The sequence below is a fragment of the Punica granatum genome, chromosome 7, assembly GCF_007655135.1.
Source record: "Punica granatum isolate Tunisia-2019 chromosome 7, ASM765513v2, whole genome shotgun sequence".
NCBI lineage: Eukaryota > Viridiplantae > Streptophyta > Magnoliopsida > Myrtales > Lythraceae > Punica > Punica granatum.
The window spans coordinates 17,228,529-17,255,616 of NC_045133.1; the positions used below are offsets into that span (position 1 = coordinate 17,228,529).

The following is a 27,088-nucleotide window of genomic DNA, read 5'->3' on the forward strand; positions in this document are numbered from 1 at the left end:
TGATTTTTCAGTCCTGCAACGTTTGCTCCGTCGACACTTTTGGTTCAAATCATTACTGAGCACTAACGGTTGATAACGTGAACGTTAACACCGTTAAATATTTTCCATGAGTCCATTAAATATATACGTGGAATTTAAAAAAATATTAAAAAACTGTTTTCAAAAAAAAAAAAACAAAGAGAAAGGAAGAAGCAGATTTGGAGAACATTTTGAGCTGAGAAGAAGCCGCAAGGTTTACGCTAATGCACAAACAGAAGAGATCCGTGAAGTCGAGGGAGGCAAGATCTAAAGCTTTCAAGGCTGACCAGAAGGAGGTCCCAAATGAGGAGAAGCTCAAGCACTGGCAGTTACGATTCTTTCTCCCAATCTCATCCTCCCCAAGTAACCATCACCAAGTTGCAGTTTCCCCTTTGACCAATTGCTGATTGATTTGCAATTTGACCAATTTCTCTTGTTAAGATTTAGACATATTGAGTATTCAATTGATAGAAGGGTGTGTTTTCTCGGTGGAGAATGAAATCTTTTTGTTTTTTTTTTAAGAGATCCCACCACGGATCTCTAAAATGTCGGAGGTGGGGGCCTCGCCGGTAGCCCCCACCCCGCAATAAGGTCGCCGACGCCATAAGAGTCTGTCGGCGACCTCATCCTTGGGGCTAGGGATCGCCGATGAGACCCTCTCTGGCAACAACCCAGTCTCGACAAGGAGTTGGGTTTCCTTTTTTGTTTTTTTAATGTTATACTTTTCGAAAACAATTTTTTATATTTTTATATATTCCACGTATATATTTAATGGACACTTGGAAAATATTTAATGATGTTAATGTTCACGTCATCAATAGTGCTTGATAATGATTTGGACCAAAAATGTTGAAGGAGCAAACATTATAGGATTAAAAAGTTCAAAATAAAACTTATAAGACTGGATCGACAAAAATGATAAACTTTTGGGACTTCCGCGGTATTTCTCCCGAATATTTTCTCATCGATATGGAAGATTAGGTGGACTCTCTCTGAAAGAAAATATTGGAGAAAATAAAAAGACCGACTGAAAGAGTTTATAGTTTGATTGGCCGTCTTCATTGTCAAAGACCCTTCTCTCTCTCTCTCTCTCTCTCTCTCTCTCTCAAAAAAGAAAGCGTACAGAAAGAGGGAAGAAAAAAATTAAAGAAAATAAAATAATTTTATCCTCACGAACCCCCCAAGATTTCATACCAAAGACGAAGCAGTGAATCCGTCCTTCCCGGTCTCGATTCCTTGATTCCTTTACCCGTCAATCCGACCGCCGATCCCCGTCTTCGTCCTTTCCGGCGTGGTTTCCATCGGATTCCCTGTGTCCCACCGGAAGCCGTGCCCTAGGGTTAGGTAGCTGTCTAGGGTTTTTGATGGACTCGGAGGACGACATGCACGACGCCAACGATGTGGAGTCATTGGACGAGGATTTCTACAGCGGCGAGGCCGATGATTATTACAACAGCGACAACGCCGACGGCGATGAGTACGAGTTCATCGACGAAGCCGACGACGACTCTGATGTCATCGCTGCTCATCGGTATCAGGTGAGCCCCCTTGTTCGGCCCCTTTCTCGTGCTCTGATTGGTCGGAATTGGTGTCTGCTGTGATGTTTCTGTGGCCCGGGGGGCCTCCGATTCTTGTTGGATTGATCATCGGGGCTGCAGTTGAAAGCTCGGCAGCTTATTCTTTTTATTTGCCTTTTGTGTTGATGGTCCCCGGAGGTATAAAGATTGGTAATCTATGTGTGCTGATCATGGAAGTGTCCGGAGGTCTCTCTGATTGTCGGTCTGGTAGATTTACTATTGGGTTCGGATGCTTGTAATTAGTTTGATTGCAAAAGTTTTCAGCTTGGGGATGTGGTTTGTAGCTTCAGTGGTTCTTTGATCTCTGGATGCTCCATCGAGTACAGCGAGTGAGGTGAAGAAGCAGTGTGGCCTCTAATGTAGGTATTATTACTGATCGGAGTAGGTGGAAGTTGTGTATCAAGATCTTGAGTTCGGTGGATTAGGAATTGCAGATAGGAAAGAAGATTGGTAGTACAAAGTTTACAGCAAATTTTCTTTCTTTCTGATAAATGTATAGAGAGAAACTCAACTTTTACTTGAACAGTAAAGTGGAAGAATAAGGGAAGTTCAGTTGACACAGAATATGCCATTGGAGTAGACTCTCAATTTGCTGAACAGACCCTATCCAGTTGGAAAGCTGCCGAGTGGGGGGTTGCAAGGATTAGCGCTACTGAACAAGAGCTTGACAGAAGCCAAACGATTTGAAAGTTTGCTCCATTGATGGCTTTGCTCATCCAAAAGCTCTTTCACCTCCAACAAGGCACAGATTCCCTCAGGCTTTTCTTATGCATCAAACTGGGTACTTGGACCAGCTAGAGAAAGACCATATCTAGTTCTCTTGATTGAGCTCCATCCTTGGTGGGGGCATGGTTCTTTTGATACGAGTGGAACTCAATAGAGGAGGGCATTATGATGCCCAATCATGCAATGCAAAATTTCTGAAAATCACTAGTTCTACATTAACTGCTAAATCAGGTGGGAGACAGTAGACCATTATCTTGGCTATGATGAACCATGGTGATGTTATTAGCGTCTCCTTCACCTGAAGTATATGGAAAGAGTTGAAGAGATCAGTCAATGGTGAACTACCAAGACCGAAGAATTTTGATTTGTTTTTACCATTTTGTCATGAGTAGAAATAGATTAAACTGTCGTTTGATACTCTGTGCCCAGACCAATCCCTCCCCCCTCTCGGCATGAACACAAGCAAGGAGTTAGCTTTTAAAATAAATTAGAATTCCTAAACTCAACTGTCAGAGAGAGAGAATGACTACAAGTGTGAAAGGGTGACGTAATCAGTCTATTCTGCATGGCTTCTATTTATGGGTTCCTAATATATGTGTCAAGCAGATTGAGTGTGAAAAAGAAAAAAATATCTTTCAAACAGAGCATATATTTTGCTTGGTTCTTTGCATTTAGTTCGTTGCCTTCTGTATTTTTCTTTTCTACAACTATCTTGAAGCTTTAGTAAAATATTTGTCACTTCCATGTTTTGGTCGAAGGGATATGTTGCTTTTTCCTTAGTTATTTCTATTGACAAATGATCACACCAATTGTACATTTGCATTATGACTTTTAATCTGTATTATTTTTAGCCGGAGTGGGCAATGTGTATTCTGAGTTGATCTAAATAAATTATTTTTCATGGTTTCTTTTCCAGCAAAACTACTCTATTCTGACAGAAGCTGATATACGACAGCATCAGGAGGATGATATAGCAAGAGTATCTACTGTTCTTTCTATAAAGAGAGATGATGCAGTTATCCTACTACGCCATTATAATTGGTATAGGGCCCTTACTTAATAATTTTTGCTGCTGATATTGCTTTCTAGTTTCTTGTCCTCGTGATTCACTGCACTAGTGCCTGTGCCAATGTGAATAACTTATCTTGGGAATTTTCTACGATTTAAATCTTTCAGAAGAATTGGTACTTGCATTGATTGTTGGGAAGCATATATTATATAGATTCGTCTTTCTTCTTATACTGGTTTGAGTGAGTACTCAAGAGAGTTTTCATTGCAGGAGTGTAAGTAAGGTGCATGATGCATGGTTTGATGAAGACGGAGTCCGGAAAGTAGTTGGCTTACTGGAAAAGCCTGTGGTCCAATACCCTAATGCTAGAGAAGTAAGCAATTTGAAGTATTTAACTTGATGAGCTTTGGGTTCTCAGTGATTTGGCTTTGGCATAAAATCTCTTGGTTTCCTCGTGCAGCTTACTTGCGGAATCTGTTTTGAATCCTCTCCTCGTGATAAGATTTATTCAGCTGCTTGTGGCCATCCTTTTTGCAGCACATGCTGGGCAGGTTAGTCTGAGTTCTGGTTTTGATAGTTTCTTAGGGTGTTCGGAATGCATGAAGTGACTTATGGGATGATCGACCATGCCTTATCTTTTATCTCTTCTTGGGTCGAATAACTTTATCATCTTTTGTGCATCGATTACTGTTTTTTTCCATATTTCTTGTTCAATTGTAGTCTTGGTCTCTGTCATTGGTTGAAGGACAAATTTATTTCTTAAATTTATCCTATGCAGAGCTTGCTTTACTAAGTTGCTCTTTTATCTACTGGTCTCATATTCTGAAATGATTCAGTAATGACGGTCCTGGATGTTGATGACCTTTTCTTGAATGCACATAGGTTATATTGGCACATCTATTAATGACGGTCCTGGATGTTTGTCACTGCGATGTCCTGATCCATCTTGTTGTGCTGCTGTTGGTCAAAGCATGATAGATTTATTAGCACCTGCTGATGAGAAGAAGAAATACTCTCTATATCTTCTTCGCTCCTATATTGAAGACAATAGAAAGGTATTCAAAACTGCAATGCAGCCTTCACTTTCTTGAATTTGTTTTTTTCTTTTTTTATTTAAGCTTTTCTTATTAGTATTGTTTTGGAAGAGGACGTTGTGTGTGTACAGAATATTGAGATTGTTTTGCTTTCATGCCATTGCTTCTTCAGACCAAATGGTGTCCAGCCCCTGGTTGCGAGTATGCTGTACAGTATGCTGCTGGAAGTGAAGGTTATGATGTTTCTTGCTTGTGCTCGTTCAACTTTTGCTGGAATGTAAGCTTTCATTCATCTTTCTTTCCTTCATTTCCTTTACTTTTTATAATTTGTAAAGCATGTGCACTTTGTTTTGGTTTGAGACAGTGTACAGAAGAAGCTCACCGTCCTGTGGACTGTGGTACTGTGTCAAAGTGGATAATGAAAAACAGTGCTGAGTCTGAGAACATGAACTGGTATGGCTTAAAGTTCAACCGTAGAAATTGTGACTTGCTTTCCATTTGAGCTATTTCTTTTGCATTTGAGCTTTGTGCCCTTGGTTGCTGGCAATTTCTTCTGCATGTCTTGGAAGAAATAAATGGTCTCTCTTGTTTATTCAGCACATCTACATGCACTTTATTTGGATTATGATTTTCCTGATGTTCAACAATTTACTAGGTCAAAGTATCATTTGCAATGGCATGTCTTAATTTTTGAGACAGGTCTCTTAATAAATGCTTCGAACTTTATTTGTTTCTAAAAGTTCCATTATGAGTCTTCTTTTTTTTTTTTCTGTAAATACAGGAAATCTTTTTTTTTTTGTTGATAGTTAAATACAGAAGGTTTAGATGAGGCGTTTAGTGGTATGCTTTGTTTGGAATTTATTAGTGAAAACACGGAATTTTTGAATTAAAATGTTTATGTTTGTCAATTAAAATTTGGAGATAAATGACATTTAATTGAAAGGAAATTATATTGATTTCTAAGTAAAATGAGAAAAATAATATTTTAATATATTGTATTACAATAATTATGCTTAGGATAACAAATTAGAAAGTAGAACCACAAAATGAGAAAGGTTTTGAGAAAGAATTATATCAATCTTGAGAAACTTACTTTCACTTGGTCATTTATCTCCTATTTTATGTCTTCCATTTTTCATAGCTAATTTTATTTCTGCTCAATGGCTCTCGTATTTGGAAAAATATCCTTAAAACAAAGGCAAGGATATGTTGAACCATTTATACTTGTCATACTTATATATGATGAAATGATATCCAGGATTCTTGCCAATTCAAAGCCTTGTCCTAAGTGCAAGCGGCCAATAGAGAAGAACCAAGGGTGTATGCATATGACATGTACTCCCCCCTGTAAATTTGAGTTCTGCTGGTAAGCCATTGTCCTCCAGGAGGATATTTGTTTATTCTTTTGTTCATTGCTGAAAAGTATAATTTTCGATCATGCTGAATTTCTTGAGAAGCCTTGCGTGTGGCTCATAATTCGTCTAGAGTCACCTATTCTTTTTTTATTCTTGTTCATTTCTCTGCCTTCTGTGCAAGCAGGCTTTGTCTTGGTGCGTGGTCTGATCATGGAGAGAGAACTGGTGGTTTTTATGCATGTAATCGTTATGAGGCAGCTAAACAGGAGGGAGCGGTGGGAACTTCAATACTTGGACAAAATTTATGTCTTTCTATAATGCTGTTTCCTGTTGATATGTGGACTTGCATTTGGTTGTTTGGATATGCTTATAAAATGAAGTTCTCATTTTTTTTTCCGTAAAAAAAAATTTCAGTATGACGAGGCTGAAAGGAGGAGAGAGATGGCAAAGAATTCACTGGAGAGATACACACATTATTATGAGCGATGGGCGAGCAATCAATCTGTACGTGCTTCATCTCTCTTATTTTTGTGTCCCGAGAAGTGGATTAGTTCAACTCTGCCCTCTTTATCTACTGTTAAATTTTATTAAATATCGATCCCACAATTATATCTGATATATTCTCTTCTACTCGGCAGTCAAGGCAGAAAGCTCTTGCTGACTTGCACCAGATGCAAACTGTGCATGTAAGTACTCTCTGCTGATATTATGCAATTTTTATTGAATACATTGCTTGTTTCCTGCTATTTCAGTAATTTCTATTTCTCCCTTTCTCCCTAAATGAGTGTCATTTAAGTGAATCATGGCAGTTCAGTATGTCCTCTTGATGAGAGAAGGAAAAGACTAGATTAGTTATTTTGTGTAGTGAGTCCGAGTATATTGATTAGTTTTACTGAAAGCCAATATGTCCTCTTGATGTTGAAAGTATCTGATCTCTGGTTATAGTAGTTTTATGAAAGAATTGAATTCTCTTATTATAGCAGTTCAATAGAAGAATGTTCTATGGTAATTGGATTACCGAAAGCCACATTTTAAAGTGGATTATAGCAGTTCAATAAAAGAATTAAGTTCTCAAGTTAAAGTATGGGGAGAGTTAATGATGTACCTCTATCATCTTATAGCTAAAGTGGATTATATTTGAGTAACATATCTGCCATGATATAACAATTGAATGGGTATCTTTCAATTGGTTGAAGATTTGGGTCTGATAATGAGATATCTGAATTTTATGTGAATTCTTAAATGCAGATTGAAGTTTCATGAAAGATGCAATGCAAATGTTGCATATCTATATTATATAATGATTTGTAAGAGATCCTTTGCTGTATAAATACTAGCAGAAATGCTTGAGCTGGTTGATACGAGTTAATTGGACCATTTTCCAGTAAGATATTACTATTTTGTAATTGGAAAATAAACCTGTGTTGTGGTAAATGGAAAATAGTTTTCATGTTGGCTTTGTTCTATCCAAGTAATTTGCTCTGGATAAAGGTGATACATCTGTTTGTTCTGCAAGGACCACGTAGTTACCTGAGATATATGTTGGTGATACTACTAGTTCAACTTGTCATGTTAGAAGAACGAAAGGTGAGAAAGATTTACTGGATATTACATCAGGCTGCTTCATGCTTATTCGAGTGTTTATGATTATGTTGACTTAGTGTGTTTGGTGCTGCCTGATTTGATTGTTTTATCATTGTATATTTCATTTACAAGTGTGTTGGCAATTTTTTATTAGCTCGAGAAGCTTAGTGACACACAATGCCAGCCCGAGTCCCAGCTCAAGTTCATCATAGAAGCATGGCAACAGGTGATGTTAAATAATGCGGCTACTTTACCTGGATTCTAAAACTTGACAGCGTGAAAAAAAAAATGCAATTAATGTTCATTTGTTGATAGAATGGCAGTTTCAAACAAGACTAACCTAATGCCATTCTGAATGTTTGTCATCTTAATGACTGCAGATAGTCGAGTGTAGGCGAGTGCTCAAGTGGACTTATGCATATGGGTATTATTTACCAGAACATGAACTTGCTAGGAAACAATTTTTCGAGTATTTGCAAGGTTTGTGCATACTCTTATTACACAATATGTACAACATAATTTATTCTTGGTCAAAACTTTATGAGAGACTCCCATAGCAGGTGAGGCAGAGTCTGGCTTGGAGAGGCTGCATCAGTGTGCAGAAAAGGAACTACATCAGTTCCTCAGCGATGAAGGTGCTGCATCTAGCAGCTTTAATGACTTCCGTACAAAGTTGGCTGGACTTACCAGGTAAATTTTTCTCCTTCAATGAACTGGTGGTCTTTTAAGATATTCCTATTGGTTTAGTGCTTGAGAGCTGCTCGTCAGTCGAGCATGAAATATTTCTTATTGGTTATAATCATCCTGGAAAGATCGAGAACCATCCACCACCCACCACACCATCCCCTCTGCCTACCGAATTAGAATTATTTCTTATCTTGGTGCAGCGAGCAGTGCGTAGCGGGATCTTCGGAATTACCTTTTTTTCTAAATACTTGACAAAATTAGTTTAATCACTTGAAGTCGGTGCATCAGGATCCACCGTCCTTCATTTCAAACTGACAGTGGATGAACTGATTATAAAACTATTTTTCTGATCACCTTTCATGAATATTTTTCCCCTCTTAACTTCTGTTACAGTGTCACGAAGAACTATTTTGAGAACCTAGTTAGGGCACTCGAGAATGGCCTATCAGATGTGGACTCCCATGGAGCTAGCAGCCGAGCAGCAAGCTCAAAGAATGGAGGAGGCAGCACTAGCAGCAAAGGCCGGAGTGCGAAGGGCAAGGTAACTGCTCGAGCTGGTTCGACAAGCCGAACAGATGATTCTGGCCACTGGTCTTGCGACCGCTGCACCTTTGCTAACGTCAAGTCCTCCGCCATCTGCCAAATGTGTCAGACGCGTCGATGATTAAATCCCCTCCGCATCTCCCTGCTACTGGAATTTCCTCTGATCGAGAATCTCTTCTCAGGGAGTAAGATCAGACGAATCACAGATCCTTAGGCTAGGATTTCTTGATTTTCAAAGCAGTTGGATGAGGGTCTTCAAGTTCACCTCTTGAAGGGTTATTTATTTGGGAGGACGTTATGGGGAGGGAGTGAAGCGTCAGCTGCAGAAAGCAGGTTTCACAATTCGAGTGTTACTTTTGCCTGTCTGGGTTTATAACGGTTTCAGATGTGTACATAGCTGTCTAGAATTTTTTTTTTTTTTTTTTATCATTGCAAGTATATTATATATACACATAAGAAAAAGGATTTCATGGAGATTCCACTCCTGATTGTTACTATGATCAGGGAAGGTGTTACAAAAAAGTTTATATTAGTAGTAGTTTCTCGGGGACGGGGGACGGACAGTAAAACGATTTGTCATGTATGGGGCAAGTGTTGCTTTCGTGTCAATTATCTGTTGGGTCGGGTCTCATGTCTCTTCGTGTTGCAACCAATGCATCTGCACAGCTTCTTCAGGAATGTCTGATGAAATCTCTCCCCTTTCATCTCGTCTTGTTTTCTCCCCGGAGACCATACTATTGCCACTGGATATCGTGTATTCTCTGCAGTTTCTGCTTTTATATGCTGTTTTGGGTTGGCAGTCAGTTCGAGTCTGCAGGAACTAAAAATTATATGCCACGGAATGGCAGTGTTGTCAGATCGAGATGCCTTCGACCTTTGCGCATGTGCTTGTGAGGAGTGATGCTAATGGGGAGTGCTAATTAAACGCTCGAAAGGCCAAAATCCATTTTATGTTTTTTAATACAGAAACCTCACAAGCCGAAGATAGGGCTTGAGGTTGCTCGTTTACAGCCTCCTTCAGCGTTGAGTATGTTGTCGGCCATTGTGGTTTGTTGTTAGCAGGCTGGATCATGTGACGCTACAATAACGTAAAGGATACCGAGATGGTGCAAATCGAAAGGAAAGGAGCCCAAGGTAGTGTAAGCTCCAATCAAAATGAAATTAGGATCTCTCTGTTCGATTTGCGTTATTAGGATTTTACATTAGCTTTTACATTTGTATCCGTTAATCCTTAGTAGGTCCATAGTCCTCGCCACGCGTAAAAGCTACTTGAACCCAGAACTCGAATTCAATCGTTCTTCGTATTTGCATCGACAACCTACTCTCTTCTTCATCATTCTTCATATTTATGGATTGACAACCTGTTTGGTTCTATAGGATGGCCTATAAAACGCGTGATTATCAAACACGTAATTATCGGTGTAAGTTCCAATTTGAAAAACAAATCCGATCAGTAGTAATACAACCAATCCATAGCTCCTAATATATTCACACAAAAACATCATCAAGAAGTTTTCCTATTGTCCTATTCTTTTTTCCCCTATGGTTAGTGGAGGTCTGAGAGCTCTGCACTACAAATCTCCAAGAAGGCGGGAAAAAAGGAAAGTAATAAATCAATGAAAAATATTGAGTCGTGCGCAATTATAATACATCTCCAAAATATCCAATTTTTGCTTTCCCTCCCCTTTTTTTGTCACGACATACATACATACATACATGCACTATAATAAATGTATATACACATTTGAATTGAAGCACGTTTAAAGAAAGTAAGCAGTTCAAATTCATCACATTTACCTCTTTGAGATTGGATTCTCCCCTCCCGCATGTGCCTTCACAAAAAATTAGAAAATTAAGAAAAAAATGTTTTCCCTCTTTTTTTGTTTTTTCTGTTGATTTTTCATACATTAAGCTCTCTGTCTCTCTTTTCCTTTTTCTTTTTCTTTTTCTTTTTTTTCCTTTTTGAAATAATTTAATTAATTTTTCAAGGAACCCTTTTCTTTGAAGAGCCTCAGGCTGAGGGCGTTAAGCATTGCTCTCGAATATTGGCGGGACGCCATTTTCCAGTCCATTCCCATCTTCATCATCGCCCTGAACTCGTCGTAGCTGATCCGACCGTCCTGTCAATCCAAAATCAGATGAATTATATGCATTACTGAACTCGATGTTCATCATCATTCTAGTTTTGACATAGTCCATATATTCAGCTTGAGAGTAAGACGCTATCAGTTTTTACCTTATCCAGATCAGCATCGTATATGATATCCTCGATGACTTGGTCATTGTTGGGGCCAAGCCGCTCGTCCACCAGGGCGTCCCTCAGCTCGTCAAACTCGATGAACCCGCTCTGGTTCTTGTCAAAGAATTCAAAAGCCTGAGAGAGATGCTCGTCGCTGTTGATCCTCTTCAAGTGGACCGACATTGTCAAGAACTCCTCGCAATCTATTGTTCCGTTTCCGTCCGCATCCGCCTTTTATATAACCACAAAATAGAAAAATTAGAGATTCCTCACATGCTGAGAGAAGCAGCAAGTGCAATTCTCTGATTGATTCGGAGTCGCAATCAAATAAACTCGAGGAACATGCTGAATCAAAGAGGTAAATTTGATGAATCCATCAAGAAACTTACTGCATCCATCAGCATCCGAACCTCAGGATCCGCTACAGGCTGCCCGTACTTGTGTAGCCCGTGCTTCAGCTCTTCGAATGTTAGGTCCCCGGTATTATCGGTGTCCATGGTGTAGAACATCTCCTTGATCTGATCCACCTGCTCCTCAGGTAAATTGTCCGCAACGACCTACAACACAGCACCAGAAGATAACGTTAACAACTGCTGGACCTAAACTCGATTAATGCCTAGTACGCTGCAATGGCATTACAGGTGTACTGATCATTATCATTTGCCGATGACTTTCTCGGAAAGAAAAGAAACTCATCAAGATTCGGTTATGGGGTTAATTAAGCTTTCCAGAGGACTTACTCGGAGGACTTTCTTCTTGAACTTGTTCATGAGGGAGAACTGCTTGATCTTAGCCCTGACATTCTCTCCGAGGGAGACGTTGGAAGCTTTGTCTAAGTTCTGTATCCATGGGTGTTCTGTATGCATCAGTAAAATTTTAGTAAACCAGATTCTCGAATCGTATGTTTTCTTTCCGGAAAACATAGTGCGTGGCTTCCGGCATGAGTACTGAAATGTTGAAACTGTTTCCCGTGAAAGGAGAAACACACTAGCTAGCCGTAAACAAGATCTTTAAGCTTTCGAACATTCCCAGATTATTGAACATAGTTTGCTAATATGTCCAGGACTAATCAGTTAGAGGAACGTACCGAGGACTTCTTGGACAGTGAATCGGCTGTATGGATTTGGCTCGAGCATAGATTTCACGAGATCCTTTGCTTCCGCCGAAACTTTTGGCCATGGGTCCCTCTCGAAATCGATCTCACCCCGAACAATGGCTTGTGCAATTCCTTCTTCGGTTTCTGCACTTGTTCGGAACAATCTCCCATTTTAGACAAAGTACCAATTTGGAGAAAGACATATAACCACCACGGCAAGATTCGGTATTTTCTAAACGTTAAACATGGCCCGGACATTCAGAACATTTCAGGCCAAACGTAAAACACGGAGTACTTGCCTGCCCAGAAGGGAGGAACTCCACAGAGCAATATGTAGAGGATAACCCCAGTGCTCCAGACATCTACTTCCGGTCCATAATCTCGCCTCAAAACCTCGGGGGCCATATAGTACGGGCTTCCGACTATTTCGCGGAAACGCTGACCTACCAATAATGTGCAAAAGAACCAACTTTCAAATCACATTTGCTCAACTTGTGTTTCACATGATTATAATGTATCCGGGAAATCCTAATATACCTGGTTCGAAGAAAGTAGAGAGACCAAAGTCGATGGCTTTCAGCGGAGACGTTTCGGTTCGGTTAGCGAACAAGAAATTCTCGGGCTTCAGGTCGCGGTGAATAACTCCATGGTCATGGCATACCTGCAAGGGTATAGTTCGGACACATTACTGTGACTTCATCATCTGCTAAACAAGCCATTAAAGTTGTAATATAACTTTCCGGTAAGACAAAGCCAAGTGCGGTCGGGGCAACAACCCGGAGTCATAGGCTGGAGTGGCTTCAAATCCGACTGTTAGCACAATGGCTCGAAACAGACCGTTTCTCTTTTTTAGAAAATGAAAAAAGCAAGTTTGATCAAGCAGAAAATTTAGACTTACCTTGACAACTTCGATTATTGTCTTTGTGATTTTAGCAGCTGCCCGCTCCGTGAAATGCCCACGAGCCACAATGCGATCAAAGAGCTCACCTCCCTCACAGAGCTCCATGACAAAGTAGACAGCATCCTTATCCTCGTAGGCCTCCTTAAGGGTGACAATGTGCGGGTGCTTGGGAAGGTGTCTCATGATTTCGACCTCCCTCCTCACGTCCTCCACATCAATCTCCGTCCTCAGCTTCGCCTTCGATATGGTCTTGCATGCATATATCTCGCCGGTTTCATTCTCCGTGCATTGGTACGTGATCCCAAACTCACCGCGCCCCAGCTCCTTCCCGAACTCGTACCTATCATGGAGTTCCCAAATTTTAATGATCTCCGGTTGACAAAAAAAATGAGGAAAAAACAAAAGATACGAGGATTATTATGCACGTACTTTTCATGGATGTTATCGCCGGCAGGGTCCCTGATGATCTTGACGGGACGGAGGTGGGCAGAGCGGCGAATGGGGCCAGAGAAATGGCCAGATTGGGGCCGAGACTGGCGGTTCTTGTAGTGGTGGTGGGAGCTGCCCTTCTCCTTCGGGAGATTCTTCGAGTAGGCCCCCGCCTTTGCATTTGCGGAGATGCAAGCCCCCATCAGAAAACAAAAACACAAGATTCTCCTTCCCCTTCAATCAATTGATCAAAACTAATTAATCAATTAATTCCTCTCCGCTCGAAATCTACATCGGTGTCATGGACGAAGCTCAAACGGAGCCCCTCGGAGGAGACGGAAGAGATTTTCTGGGGATCGGAATTAAATTCAATGAAGGGGGAAGGAATTGGTTGTTTGCTGTTTTCCGTTTTACAGAGGAGATAGTTTTTTTTTTTTGAAAAGTAGTTGGTGGTGGTTTTGTTCATTCTACCCCACCCGCCATTTTTCTCGGGGCCGTTACCGCCGTTACTTTTGACGGCTACAGTTCCCTCATTGCAGAGCTGGAGATAGGCTTGCCCTGGGTGTGCCGTCCGAGCACCGTTTCTCAAACGTTTGGTACTGCCAGCCTTCTTTTTTAAAAAAAAAATTAAAGTTATTTATTTATTTTGTAAATAAGAGTATCTTCTAAGAATCGGGTTATACTCGAGCCTCTACCAGTGCAATCGGTTCGAACTTTATAACATTCCGAGTTGAGGTTTGGCCAATTTATTGCATGTTGCAGAGTATGTACGGTCATATTAGAGGGGACGAGGGATCTGTTTCATATATCTTAAAATAAGTAACTATCAAAATACTATAGAATGTCTTTTTTTTTTTCCTTGGGCAAGAAGACCTTTTTTTATTTATATAAATTGTTAATTATTAGTTTGGTTATTGACTTTGGTAAATGCAATTAGGCCCTTTAGAACCGAAGGTTTCAGGAGAACACTGAAAAATTGGACTTCAACACAAGTGAACAGCAATTGTAACTTTTGTTCGGTCCGGCGATAAGATGTGGTCTTTATCGTCAAATCGATCGGAACAGCTAAGAGAACGATCCAAGTGAAACGCATGAGGCGGCCAGGGCTACATGTAGATTAGGAAAAAATACAGAGTACGAGCACGACGTGACGAGTCCAAGAAAAAAGGAATTGCATCATTGTTCGTTATTGGTCATTCGGTGTTCATGTGATCGTACGGACAGACACATTGTCATTGACAGGACATTCAGGGGCTCAGCTGAGACTGAGACCGAGACCCAGAGGGGGAGGGACGGCCGCGGTGGCGCCTTTTAAAGCACGAGAACACCGCCCTGAGGACGCTCCTAAGGACACGGCCACGTCTGGGAACCCACCGAGGTGCAGCTGCAGGATTGCGTGTGAAATGGCCAGTGGGGATCACTCGCGGCCTCATCGTTGCGGGATATGGAGGAGGAGGAGGAGGAGGAGAATGAGCACTAGAGGATTCCGGCGTGACGGGCCAACCGCGTCCTCGTAAGCTGCCGGAAATGAGACGGATCAGGCAAGGAAAAGGGAGGGAAGAAGGAAGGAAGCAGCTGTGAGTGCTCCCACGTGGCTGCTATTAAATAGGTTGTGTAGATACCGCGTTCGGGCTTGAGGGGGATAGCGGACGCGCTGCCGAGTAAACAAGCGCGTGCTGGGGCTTGAGAGTATACTCCAACTTTCCATGGGAGACTCAGCCCTGGGGAGGATATGAGCTTTTGCATAATTTTACTTTGATCCTTCAAGTTCAGCATTTTTGCGAATATCTCCAAAAGATTCATTATATATATATATGTGTGTGTGTGTGTGCGTGCGTCTGCTTATGTTTTCAGAAATAGTTGCTTCGATTCTTTCTATTTCATCCTTCTCTATTCCGTAATAGAGAATTGGAGTAAGCTCCGATGAGACCAAATATTTTTACAATGACGAATAAATGAGTGCTTTTTATAGCAATAATATATTTTGGGTGGGCGGCTATTGATTCTTGGAGTTATAATGTACTTATCATTCTAGGCCATTAGCATGTACTTAATTTTTTTTCCAGCAAAAAAAAAACAAAAAAGGAAAAACAAACATTTATTTACCTTTTCATTTTAATCCTTTTTATCTTCTTTCAGTTCACTTTTGTACTCAACATTACACAAAATCTTCCATTTATTCCAACCGTGGCCTCTACGATGTTTGTCGCTGGATCGCCTTAGGCTTGGACATTCTCATCCCGAGGTCGCCCTGAACTCCCAAGCGTAGGGCGAGGAGCCTCACGTGCCCTCCCCGACCCTCAACATGGAGATTCTTGCTAGCTAGGATTTTTTGGCAACCCTATCGACCGGAAATCTTCCCCTACTAGCCAAATTTGGGCCTCTGACAATGGCGATGCCAAATTTCGTGCTGAGACTAGGCAGAAGAGGTTGATTGGACCATCAGAGGTGCAATTTAGGCGGGGTTGATGAACATTGTTTCTTGCATATAAATACCCAAATTATCATTTTAGCCACAAATCTACCACCCATAGCCATTCTCATTAACTTTTGTTGACATGGCAAACGAATGGATGATGTGGCACCAGAAAAATTAAAAAATATAATATACAATACATAAAAAAAATCAGAAAAAGATTGAAAAAAAAATAAACTTTTAATAAAAATAACAAAAATTCAAAAAAAAATATAAATGAAAAATATTCAATAAATTTCAAAAGAACTAAAAGAAAGAAAAACCTAAAAAGGATAAAATAAATTAAAAAATAATAAAGAATCAGAAAATTAAGAAACATAAATATAAATTCAGTAAAACATCTTTCAAAAATAAAATTTGAAAATAAAAATTTATAATAATTTTCAGAAATATCAATAAAATTAAATAACTCAAAGAGAATTATATACGAAAGAGGGAGAAGCAAACTTATCTAGGCAAAGGTTAGTTGTTATGAACTTTTTGGGCTTGATTGAGAAACAAAAAAATTTAGCTGAGGGCAAATCTTAGGAATGGGCTATTGGGAGATGAATGAAGGGTAAATAACTAAATGGAAAGTGAGTAGCGTGGCAGAAAAAGATGGAGGCAAGCAGATCTAAGGGGTTATACTACCCTCATGAGATTTTCAATAATTAATTAAACCCGTTTCACCTGCATGCTATGCGGGATTATTATTTACATAAATTACATATTTTATTTTCTAACTGAATCTTTAAAAAAATTAGTTACCTTAAGGATTAAATTTACAAAAGTATTAAGTTTTACATAAAAATACTTTATTTATATAGAAAACTACATTATTCACTTGAAAAGCACTAATATATATATATATATATATATATAAATATAGATTAGTAAAATCACTGAATAAAACTATTTTAATTAAAATTAAGGTACTTAATTAAAACTTTTAAGTTCCTAAAAAGATTCTTAATTTTCAATATTAAAACTGCATAAGATATTTGGATTTATATCTTTTGTACAAAAATAAACCACTTATAGGATTTAAAACTTTCAATTTTTTATTATAATGAATAGAAATAAAAACTAAATTTACTCAATTCATTTTATGATCTTTTAAACAAATACTTTTTTAGCATCATTTTTAAATTTTAATTATATTCAATATTAACATAGAACTTATAATAGTTTTTAAATATTCCAAACCTCCTTACAACTTCAATATTGTAAGTCTTGAGTGAAAAATTTTAGAAGAATATTTCAATATCATTTTTAAACTGAAAAATCCAATTACAGTTTCAAGAATACAATTAAGCATTTGTAGAATTGAAATCTGAAAAAATAAAATAATTTTAATTAATTGAATTCAAAAAGATATGTTTATTCCTAAATTGTACGAATTCTTAAATCAATTTACTTGTATTATTTTTTTTAGTTTATTTAATATTAGTAAAGAAATTTTTAAAAGTTTTTTTTATGAATTTTTAAATAAATAAGTTCTTTTAGCATCATTTTTAATTTCTGAGTGTATTTAATATTGCACAAATTCTTAAATTAGTTTATTTACCTGCATTGAAGAAGGTTGAGAAGATGCCACTTGACGAAATTTAGAGAAGTCAAAAGTGACACTTGACAAAACTACGTTCATCCTCCTTTTACATCTTGACATTATATATTGTATATAGATTTGGAAATGAAAAATTCAAAGTTAAAAAATAAAAAGTTAGTCTTGTGAGTAAAATTTTAGCTATACATTTTCACATGTACACATAATTAGTTTTTGGAAATCTCAAAGTGCAATTACACCTCGGAGATCAACATAACTGCTTTGTATGTCAAGCCGGTTATTCGCCTCTTTGGTTATTACCTTTCGTTTGGCTCCTTGGTTGAGTCATGGATAGCTCATTCCGACAACTTGACCTTAACTAAGGCTGTTTCAATTTTAATCAAATCCAACAGGCTCACAGTGTCTCTAATATTGCCACTAAAACTGCCAACGTTTAACAAACTCACTATTGGGTCGATACGACTTTCCTAACAGTTGTTCTCCTAGGGCGATAATAGTAGGATCGCCAAGATAAGTTTTTTTCTTTTTACTTTTTTTTTAATTTCATTATATGTATTTATTTTATTTTATTTTTCTTAGTATTTTCGGAAATTTTCCTTTCTTTAAAATTTACTATGTATTTTACATTATTTCTAATTTTTTAAGTGCCATATCACCTGACCATTTACCATGTTAGCAAAATTAAAGAAAAAATTTGATGGACGATAGATAGGGGATTAAATGATAGTTCATGCATTTCTAAAATAATACAGTTCATACTAGATTTGAAGGGAAAAAACTGGGGGGGGGGGGGGGGGGGGGGGGGGGGGGGGGGGGGGAGAGAGATCTAATTAATGGAAATTCTAACATATTAGGGTGACACATTTGACACTTAGTTTAAGTGTTTAGTACTTTTACTATTTGTGGTTGACTGTATAAAATGCCGAATATTTGAGCTAGAAAGTAGAAGTAATAAACTCTTATACTAATCATGAACCGAAAGTATCAAATATGTCATCGTGACTCTTTGGCATGTTAGATGAACTTATCTAATCATCTATTCTAAATTTCTAATCCCTTTACTAATTCTAATTCCTAGTTCCTGTCCCGTCAACCAGATGCGCCGTGAGGTCTTGATTGACATGGTCTTGATTGATGCGGGGGGTGGAGATGATCCCCGTCAATAGTCCAACGCCCCTATTTCTTTTTCTTTTCTAAAAAAAGAATAGTTTTTATGTTGAAAAATCGTTCTTATTTAACAAACAATGTCACTTAGTATTTTTAACGGGAAAACAAAAAGATATGTTAGGACTAAAGGATTACAAATCGTGTAACGTTGGGAACAAGAATGAAATGAAAAAGGGAAAAAAGAAAAGGAATATTGAGGATTAAAGAGAAAAGGCCAAGTTAGGATTGAGGACCAAAATGATTTGTTCCCTAATTTAATGGGCAAGAGGATTAAAAAGAAAATTCGAGATCATGGAATATGATTGTTTGCGTCCATTCTTCTATCGTCTGAACTGAAGGAAACGTTCCATATTCAGCTGTAACTTCGACCACGATTCGCTTCCGATCGGGCTGTGAAATCCGTGCAATTGAAATTTTACGGGAAATGCTTTTGCTATTTGCTCAAATACAGAACAAGTGATACCTTCATTTGGCTATTTCAATACTGGAAATTGAAATGGAAATTTAATTTATGATGGTATGTCGAACGTGGTCCATATGGAGGCTAATTTGAAACAAGATGGAAATAATTTTGGACAACTATATGGTTCACGATCATGGAATTAATAGAGTTTTGCTAAAGCCTCTTGACTACTTGCAATAGCATGCGCTGCAATATTATCAACATCCGCGAATATTTTATGACATGTTACTATGTTAATATTAGAATGATTTATAAAACAAAAGAAGCATTATTTTTTAGGAAAGATTTGCCTTTTTTGAGAAATATTTCCCCTAAAGTAAAATTTGAACCAGTCCTATGGGCTGACTCGAAATTCCACAACGCGGATGTATAGGTCTTTCGACGGTCCCATTGGCATCTTGATTTGATTGATCATCACTGCTTCCAATATATATGCGACCCCCTTTGACGTTTGAGACGGTGAGACCCTTTCTTGCCCTCTCCCAACTCAATACTAAGCTGTGTTCAGTTTGTTGCTTGGGTGGCAAGATGTTGCTTGTGTGGCAAAATATGTCGTATCGTATTTATAAATTAGGATAATTACACTGGCGGTCCAAAATATTTTACAAATGTTTTAATATGGTACAAAAAGTTTTTTTTGCTACTTGATGGTACAAAGTGTTTCAAAATTGTTTCAGTATAGTACAAATCATCATTTCGCCATTGAAGCCGTCCTTTACAAGACTGTAAATTTTGCACTTTCATATAACTTATGTAAAATATTTTGTTCTATTAAGTTACAACTTCAAAACATTTTGCACTATCATGTAACATCCCACAAAAATCGGTTTTGCACCATCAACATCAACTTGACGGCATCAATTGCGAGATGACGGTTTGTACTATACTGAAATAATTTTGAAACATTTTGTACCATCAAGTAGCAAAAAAAACTTTTTGTACCATATTGAAACATTTGTAAAACATTTTGGACCACCAATGTAATTTAACCTATAAATTATTAGTAGTGTATAAATGAGTGTTGGTCAATAATTTTTAATTTGACTCATATACTACACGGTTAATTTGAATTCGACATATCCAAACAAGTTCTATCTAAATAGACTATGTCTAAACTGGGTTGACCTGGCTAACCTATTTTAGTGTGTCTATATGAATAACGATTGAACACCTAAAAGATATGACAATGAACATAATTAATCCAAATTTAAACCCGTTGATATAATAGATCGCAAAAAATTTAAAGCAAATTACAAATTGCCACCATTTCGTTCAATATTTTTAGTATCAGATAAGTGTGGTACTAATATTTGGGACAAACAAATAAAATGTTATTAAGTGTTCGAATGCCCCGACACGTTTGTACATGACCCATGTCATCCTCGAACGAATTCAATGATCTACCATATAATATTTTGATGATTATCTGATTTAAATGAATAATATCTAATAAATAAATTAATTTCAGGTAATTATCTACATAACCAATAAATCATGTTAGGTCAGAAAAGTATCTTTTAATGGATAATTATCTACTAAAATAATTAGATAATTATTTATAACCGACCAATCAGATTAAAATACGAGAATTGATCAAAGAGGACGTGACACAGATACGCACACTTTGTATAGTAACCTTTCAAATTTGATACTTTCATGGTAGAACTATCCGTACCCCTATTTTAGTTATTTTCCAAGTCCTTGTGCCTTCCTTTCCCTGGGAATGGTCTATTTATAGAGGAAGAGGAGATAAAGTATCAATTATTGTATTTTTTAGGTTATAAGGGATGCCCATGAATCTAATATAAAAAAAAATTAAAATTGGAGAAACTTTGCAGAAGTCGACTCCCAAGATCCTACGGAAACTTTGCCAAACCAAAGATTCGGAAGGATCCCGAGGACTCATGGAATTCAAGCCCGAAGGCCACGCAGATTCCACATGCACTCCTCAACGAGAACAAGCCTGAGGCCCTCACTCGATACAAGGACCCGTTGGATTCAAGCCCGAAGGCCCAGCTGGCTCCAAGAACATCCCTTGACAAGAACAAGCTACAAATGCCCTCACTCAAGATTCCGAAACAGATCAAGTCCGAAGGCCCCAGTGATCCATGAACACCTCTTGACCGAGAACAAGCTGTTCAAGCCTTTGATGACGTTGCTGCACATGGAAGAAAATCAGAAGAATTTTACTTGTATTACATTTACAAGTTTCCCATTAGAGATTGTATCCACAAAATTAATATAAAAGTTTTTATCGTATTATTTATAGTCCACTTTTTTTTTCCTAAATAAAAGGTTAGTTCGGGTTATTAGCCCGTTATGGCTGCTCCAACTAAAGGAACGTAACCACCACGGAATATTCCTGTCGCCATAGCTTACTGAGACTTTAGCCCAACTTGGTCACCACAGCACCACTAACACAATAGTAAATTAAGTCCAAGGTCTACTAAATCAAGCATTATGGGCCGGCCACTGCCATTCCATAATAAACCTATATAGTGGCGAGCTCTACGTCCTTAGTGAGGTTCGAACTCGTGATGTTTAAGTGCAGCGCTCGGAGATTAACTACCAGACCACCGTGCTAGTGGTTATTTATAGTCCAATTACAGTGACTCGAAATTAGCCGCACACAAATATAATATATATATCTATATATATATAATTTATAAGTTCTTTGTTCCTAAGCGAACTCCTCCACGTAGTACTCTTATTTGGTGGAACTGAAACACTATCTGCATTCATAAGCGTTATATTAAAATTATTATATTAAATATGTTTCTTAGTGTATATATTCAACTTAGAATTAATTAGAATTAATTGACTATTCATATAAATTAAATTAAATAATTGTTGTGTAAGAATTAATAACAAATTAAAAATAATTTATATATTACTGTTTAAAATACTAATGACGTGCAATAAATTTAAATTAAATTTAAATTAATTCCTACTGTTAACTTACAATAAATTAAATGAAACGATTATTAAAAAATATTGTAAAAGGAATCTCCAAACTATATTTATTAAAAAAAAGATACTAGATAAATATTGTAATAACATGAATATTAATCTAAATGTGGTGGATATAATGTTATACTTAAATTAAACACGCAATGTTTTTAATTTAAGCAAAACTTCTTACTAAAAGAAAAAAAAATTGTTATCAAGCACAACTTATATGTCATATGTGCGTACTATCAATAAGATACATAAAAAGAAATCATTACTCTTTTTTGTCAACACATATTCTTTTTTTCGGTTTACTTATAATATTTCATCCATCAACTTATAATAAAACTTTAAGCTAGAACTAATTAGAATTAATTGATTATTCATTTAAATTAATTTAAATAACTTTAAGAATTAAAAATAAATTAAATATACTCTATATTATTACCATTTAAAATAATAATTACTTACAATAAATTAAATTAAAATAGTGCTTATTTTTCATTCACATTAATGGAGGGAAAAGTTAATTTGTATATCAAAATGCACAACGGTCCATATACTTTTTATTTACATGGTTAGAAGACAGAACTATCACATATTGGATTCATTAGCTCTTGCTAATAGTTCAAAGCCTTGGATTCGTGATACAAATAATGAAGTTTTTAATAACCAAATCAATAATAAATTAAATCCTCTATAATAAGTACTATCTAAAATCATGAAAACTCATCCATTAATTTATAATAAAAATTTAAATTAATAACCTTTAATCCCTTATTAGAACTAGTTCCCTAATAAAGTAAATTAAATTAAACTACTGTGGAAGAATTGCTCAATAAATTAAATACTCTGTATTATATACCACTTAAAATAATAATAATAATAATTCATTCATCAATTATATTAAAGCTTTATCCCGTAAATAGAATTAATTGATTATAAAATTAAATACTCTAGATTGTTAGCATCTAATTAAAATAGTAATAACTCATTCATTAACTTATAAGAATTTTTTTCTGTTTGTTTAGATCAATTGATTAATTCAATTAGATCTCATAATTTTTATGGAAGAATTTCTCAGAATTACAAATTAAATATTTTTTATTATGTACCATTAAAAATAACGATGACTCATCCATTAACTTATAATAAAAGTTTAAAATGACAACCTTGAATATCTTAATTAGAATTAATAGATTGCTCAATACATCAAAGTGCGATAAGTCCTGATATACAATAAGGTAAAAATAGGTAAAATCATACTTCCAAATGAAAATAACATAAGCTATCTAAATATGCATAGTTCATCTAACAAGTAAGAGTCACACAAACTAAATCTGCTTAATGAACTGACACATGACTAGTATTATTAATTTATAGAGTATATTAACAAAGAAATCCGCGCTTTTTTTTTTTTTGATAAGTGAGAAATCTGCCCGTATAATGGAACATTATCTTGGACCACCACAAAACATGCTAGAGGGTTTTCAAATTAGGTTCTATAGTAATTCTTATATAAATAATGTTAATTAGGTTAACCATGTTTGATGAGATGATAAAATATGATTATAAATTGGTATAATCGGGTTACATGAGTTGACTCTGATTAAGCACAGTGTCTAAATGGGGTTGACCTGTTTTGACACAAAACACATTAAGCACAAAATACAAATCTACTTAGCTCCGTGTTATGTCAATGTCGTGTTATCATATCGTATCGAAACTATTTGTTTTATTTTCTCGAACTTCCGAACCTTAATTATTATAAATCAATATATTTTTAGTATATTTATTTCAGTATATATTCTGATATCTGAAAATTTAACGGGTATCAACTAATCCCATTCGTGCTAGGTTGGCCTAATAAGGAGATAAAGCTCTCTTAACATGAATTTTTTCGACTCACAAGACTCAAACTCGATATCTTATTTCAGGAAAATAAGACTTGAACCACTTGAACCAACTCATATTAGTTCTATATATTTATTTTACTTGTTTGCTTCTTCTTTTTCTTTATGTAAGTCACATGCAATTATTATCTCAAGACCCTAACTTAGGTAATTAACTTTTGAGCATATCTAGTGTTATTCTTTAGCATGCACTATTTAGTATCCAAAATCCAAAAAATTCTTACTAATTTAGCTTAAATTAAGGGTAAAGTTTTCTCAACCGTGGATTTTCTGCATCCATAAAACTCAAATAATGAGCAAGGGCCGAACCACATGAATTAATATGTATGAATATAGTATATCTAGGTTATTTGTTTCTATATGAGTGATACGCAAAGCTTATAAATAGGCAATCTTTTTACATATTTTTTTAGTGTTGCTCATTCAATAAATCCACCCATTATTTTGGTTCATGGCCAACCACGTTTGGTCGTGTCTATATCTCTACTTTTTTTTTTTTTGGGTCTTATCATAAATTTCATGGGGTGGCTCACATCTCGCTTTCTGCCCTTCCCTCTTTGGAAACTTTATATACTGAAGAAAAGGACAAACATCAAATGGCACAACCTTTCCACTTTGTGATAAGTTTCGCATGACCTTTTAAAATTGTCTAAACAAGCACAGCCTTTCATTTTTATGTAATTTGGTACGCGGTTATATTTCCATTCAAAATTAACGATTCGGTTGACGTGGTGCATCTATTGGTAGATGGAGCATACATGGCACAAATTAGAAATGCTAGCTAGATTTGGCATCAAAATGAAAGAACGTGCCAAATTTCACCCATTGGCTAAAGGTTGTGTCAAATTTGACAATGTTCGCGCCACATGTGCTTTGTCCAAGTGTGCTCTGTATCCCAAATAGGCATACCACGTCAACAAAACCATCATTTTTTTATGAAAATATAACAGCGTGTCTTATTTAACACAAAAATAAAAAGTTAAATAATTTTAAAGGTTGTGCCAAATCGAGTGCAAAGGTTGTGCCAAATTTTTTAAATATTAATTATTAGTATTTTTATTTCATTGTACTAGATTCATGCCTCCCTTGTAATCGAAAAGGTTTTGTGTCATCTCATATATTATGCCAAAAATATTGACACTTTATTTTTTATTTTATAAAATTATAAAAAAATACTGCATCACAAATGAAGAGAAGTATTTGATCATCAATAATACAATACCAAGTAGTTTAAATTTTCTTTCCTTATAACTTTTAGTATAATAATTAATTTTCACTTGATCACTTGATTCTTAATTTATTTGCACATGAAAATTTCAGTACTTATATTTAATCTAAATCCAATCTAATGCTGCCTAAGTTTCTTGGCGAAAACATGACATCATACATAAACAAAAATAAGAGATCAATCAATACTATTTACTATTTTCACCCAAAAATAAAGATAACCTATTTACCTTTTGTGGCTCCAGTCTAGTTTTCATCAGAGGCCTGTTGACATATTCTATATGGGATTTTATATGGCGATCGTGACAACGTTACATTGAAACGGTGTAATAATTTTATTCAAATTTGTAATCTTGTCGATATAATAATGAGCAAGGATTTTGTATGTGACAATTTGTCACCGTGACAATATTTTATTTTAAAAATTTATTATTGTCATTGATAGTATCACGTTGTATATTGGCAAATTGACGCCGTATATATTCCCTAATGAGCATAACTTCGAAAGGTCGTTTTGGGTTTCTTCCTATATCACTCAATTCACTAAATCCAATACCCATAGGGAAACAAAAATATGTATACGTATCAATGTTATGAGAACCGGACCGGACCGGCCTGTTCGACCGATTGGATCGAAAACTGGCATCATGTTCGGTCCGGTCTACCTAAAACCCCAAGTGGTAGAATTGAACCGTCAACCCCATTGAACCGAGCAATTTTTGAGCAAAATTCTATTGAACTGACCGATTCTATGGATTTTATGGGTGTCCTATTTAGTTCTTCTACTATAAAAATTGCTAGGTTTTATAAGGATTTGAACCCATGATCTCTTCCTTCCCATACTAGCATGCTACCAACCAAGTCACTACTACCTTCTCGTTCTTTTAACTCTATTTTTAAGTACCTATTAAAATCCAATATTTATTTTGGAGTAAGAAATATTAAATATAGACATTTTTTTACACTATCCTTATTTTTTTTGAAATTATCATACTTCTATTCTAATTATAATAATTTTTTTAATAATATGAATATTTGTTTTATTTTAATTAAATGTACGGTCTGACCCATCGAATCCCCTTTGGACCCATAAACCCATGAATCCATATCCCTTCTGGTTTACTATCCGATCCAGTTTTGATACTGATATATATAATCACTAAATCCAAATCTCCAAATCTACCGACATCAGCTGAGTACTCAAACACTTTACACGTCTTATGGGATCATGTGAGATATTGAGGGGGCTACCATGACATCTCCCTATGTGCCATGTCCATTGGTTCGTCTCTATCCACTTGCTAAGGTCCTAAGGAGAGTTGTCTACTCGATGCACATCCCAAAGCAATTATATACATTCTATTCTATTAATTAAGTAGGAAGAGAAAAAAGTATATTTGATAATAACACTTATTTTCGTGAGGTGCTCAAAATCACTGTTATCAGAACTAGACCAAACCGGCCGATTCTACTGGTGGACCCAAAGTGCACGAATGAACCCAAAGAACCAGCCATTTTTTCAAGGAAACTCATGTGAATCGACTGGTTCTATGGGTTCTCGTTATTTTTTAAATTATCAAAATAACTATGATTGGAGAACGAATTGAACCTTAAATCTTCAAGTTATTACTTTACCCACTTATCCACTGAGCTATCAACCTTTTGTTGTGCACTTTTACTATTCATTTATAATTTATCTCAGTGACCTTCCTAAATGTCTATTCATGACTACATTTTAATTGTTTTTTTTAGTAATACTGTAATTATTGCATATTTATCAAATTATAATTATTTTCATTGGTAATATATTTTTATTTATGTAATATTTAATTAAACGTACGGTCCAACCCATCGAACTCCTAGTTGAATCCATAAACCCGTGAACCCATGCCTCAACCGATTCTATATCCGGTCCGGTTTTGATAACACTGCTCAAAATTCAATTATATTGTTATAAATTCTAGGGTAAATTACAAAAAAAAAACCCAAGTTTTGTAAAATGTTTCAATTTTGTCCTAAATTTTGTTTTGTAACCAAAAAAACCATAAGTTTTCTAAAATGTCTCAAAAATGACCTCCGTTATAACTTCCGTCAATTTTTGCTGCTGATGGTGGGTCCCTTTAACAGTCCACGTAGGTCACACGTAGGC

At 36.3% G+C, this 27,088-nt stretch overlaps 2 protein-coding genes across 3 annotated transcripts; one reads left to right on the forward strand and one right to left on the reverse strand.

Annotated features, from left to right (window-relative positions):
• The first annotated feature begins 1,074 nt into the window (after positions 1–1,074).
• On the forward strand, positions 1,075–9,328 carry LOC116213946 (probable E3 ubiquitin-protein ligase ARI7). Of its 2 annotated transcripts, none has more exons than XM_031549109.1 (15): positions 1,075–1,556; positions 3,238–3,362; positions 3,601–3,703; positions 3,791–3,881; positions 4,213–4,385; positions 4,537–4,641; positions 4,729–4,817; positions 5,623–5,730; positions 5,904–6,021; positions 6,134–6,223; positions 6,358–6,405; positions 7,458–7,529; positions 7,684–7,783; positions 7,864–7,993; positions 8,384–9,328. In XM_031549109.1, the coding sequence occupies exons 1-15, from the start codon at positions 1,383–1,385 to the stop codon at positions 8,652–8,654; spliced, it is 1,797 nt and encodes a 598-aa protein (XP_031404969.1). In that variant the 5' UTR covers positions 1,075–1,382; the 3' UTR covers positions 8,655–9,328. The 2 variants fall into 2 exon arrangements, with proteins under 2 accessions (XP_031404969.1, XP_031404970.1); XM_031549110.1 differs by having other exon boundaries at positions 1,077–1,556; positions 5,904–5,994.
• An 814-nt stretch (positions 9,329–10,142) lies between these two features.
• LOC116213019 (calcium-dependent protein kinase 24) lies at positions 10,143–14,770 on the reverse strand. Its single transcript, XM_031547819.1, has 9 exons — positions 13,199–14,770; positions 12,767–13,109; positions 12,406–12,529; positions 12,168–12,311; positions 11,860–12,012; positions 11,513–11,628; positions 11,162–11,329; positions 10,770–11,003; positions 10,143–10,653 (listed from the first exon to the last, which is right to left on the reverse strand). Exons 1-9 carry the CDS (start codon positions 13,399–13,401, stop codon positions 10,510–10,512), a joined length of 1,629 nt encoding a protein of 542 aa, XP_031403679.1. The 5' UTR covers positions 13,402–14,770; the 3' UTR covers positions 10,143–10,509.
• Positions 14,771–27,088: the final 12,318 nt, after the last annotated feature.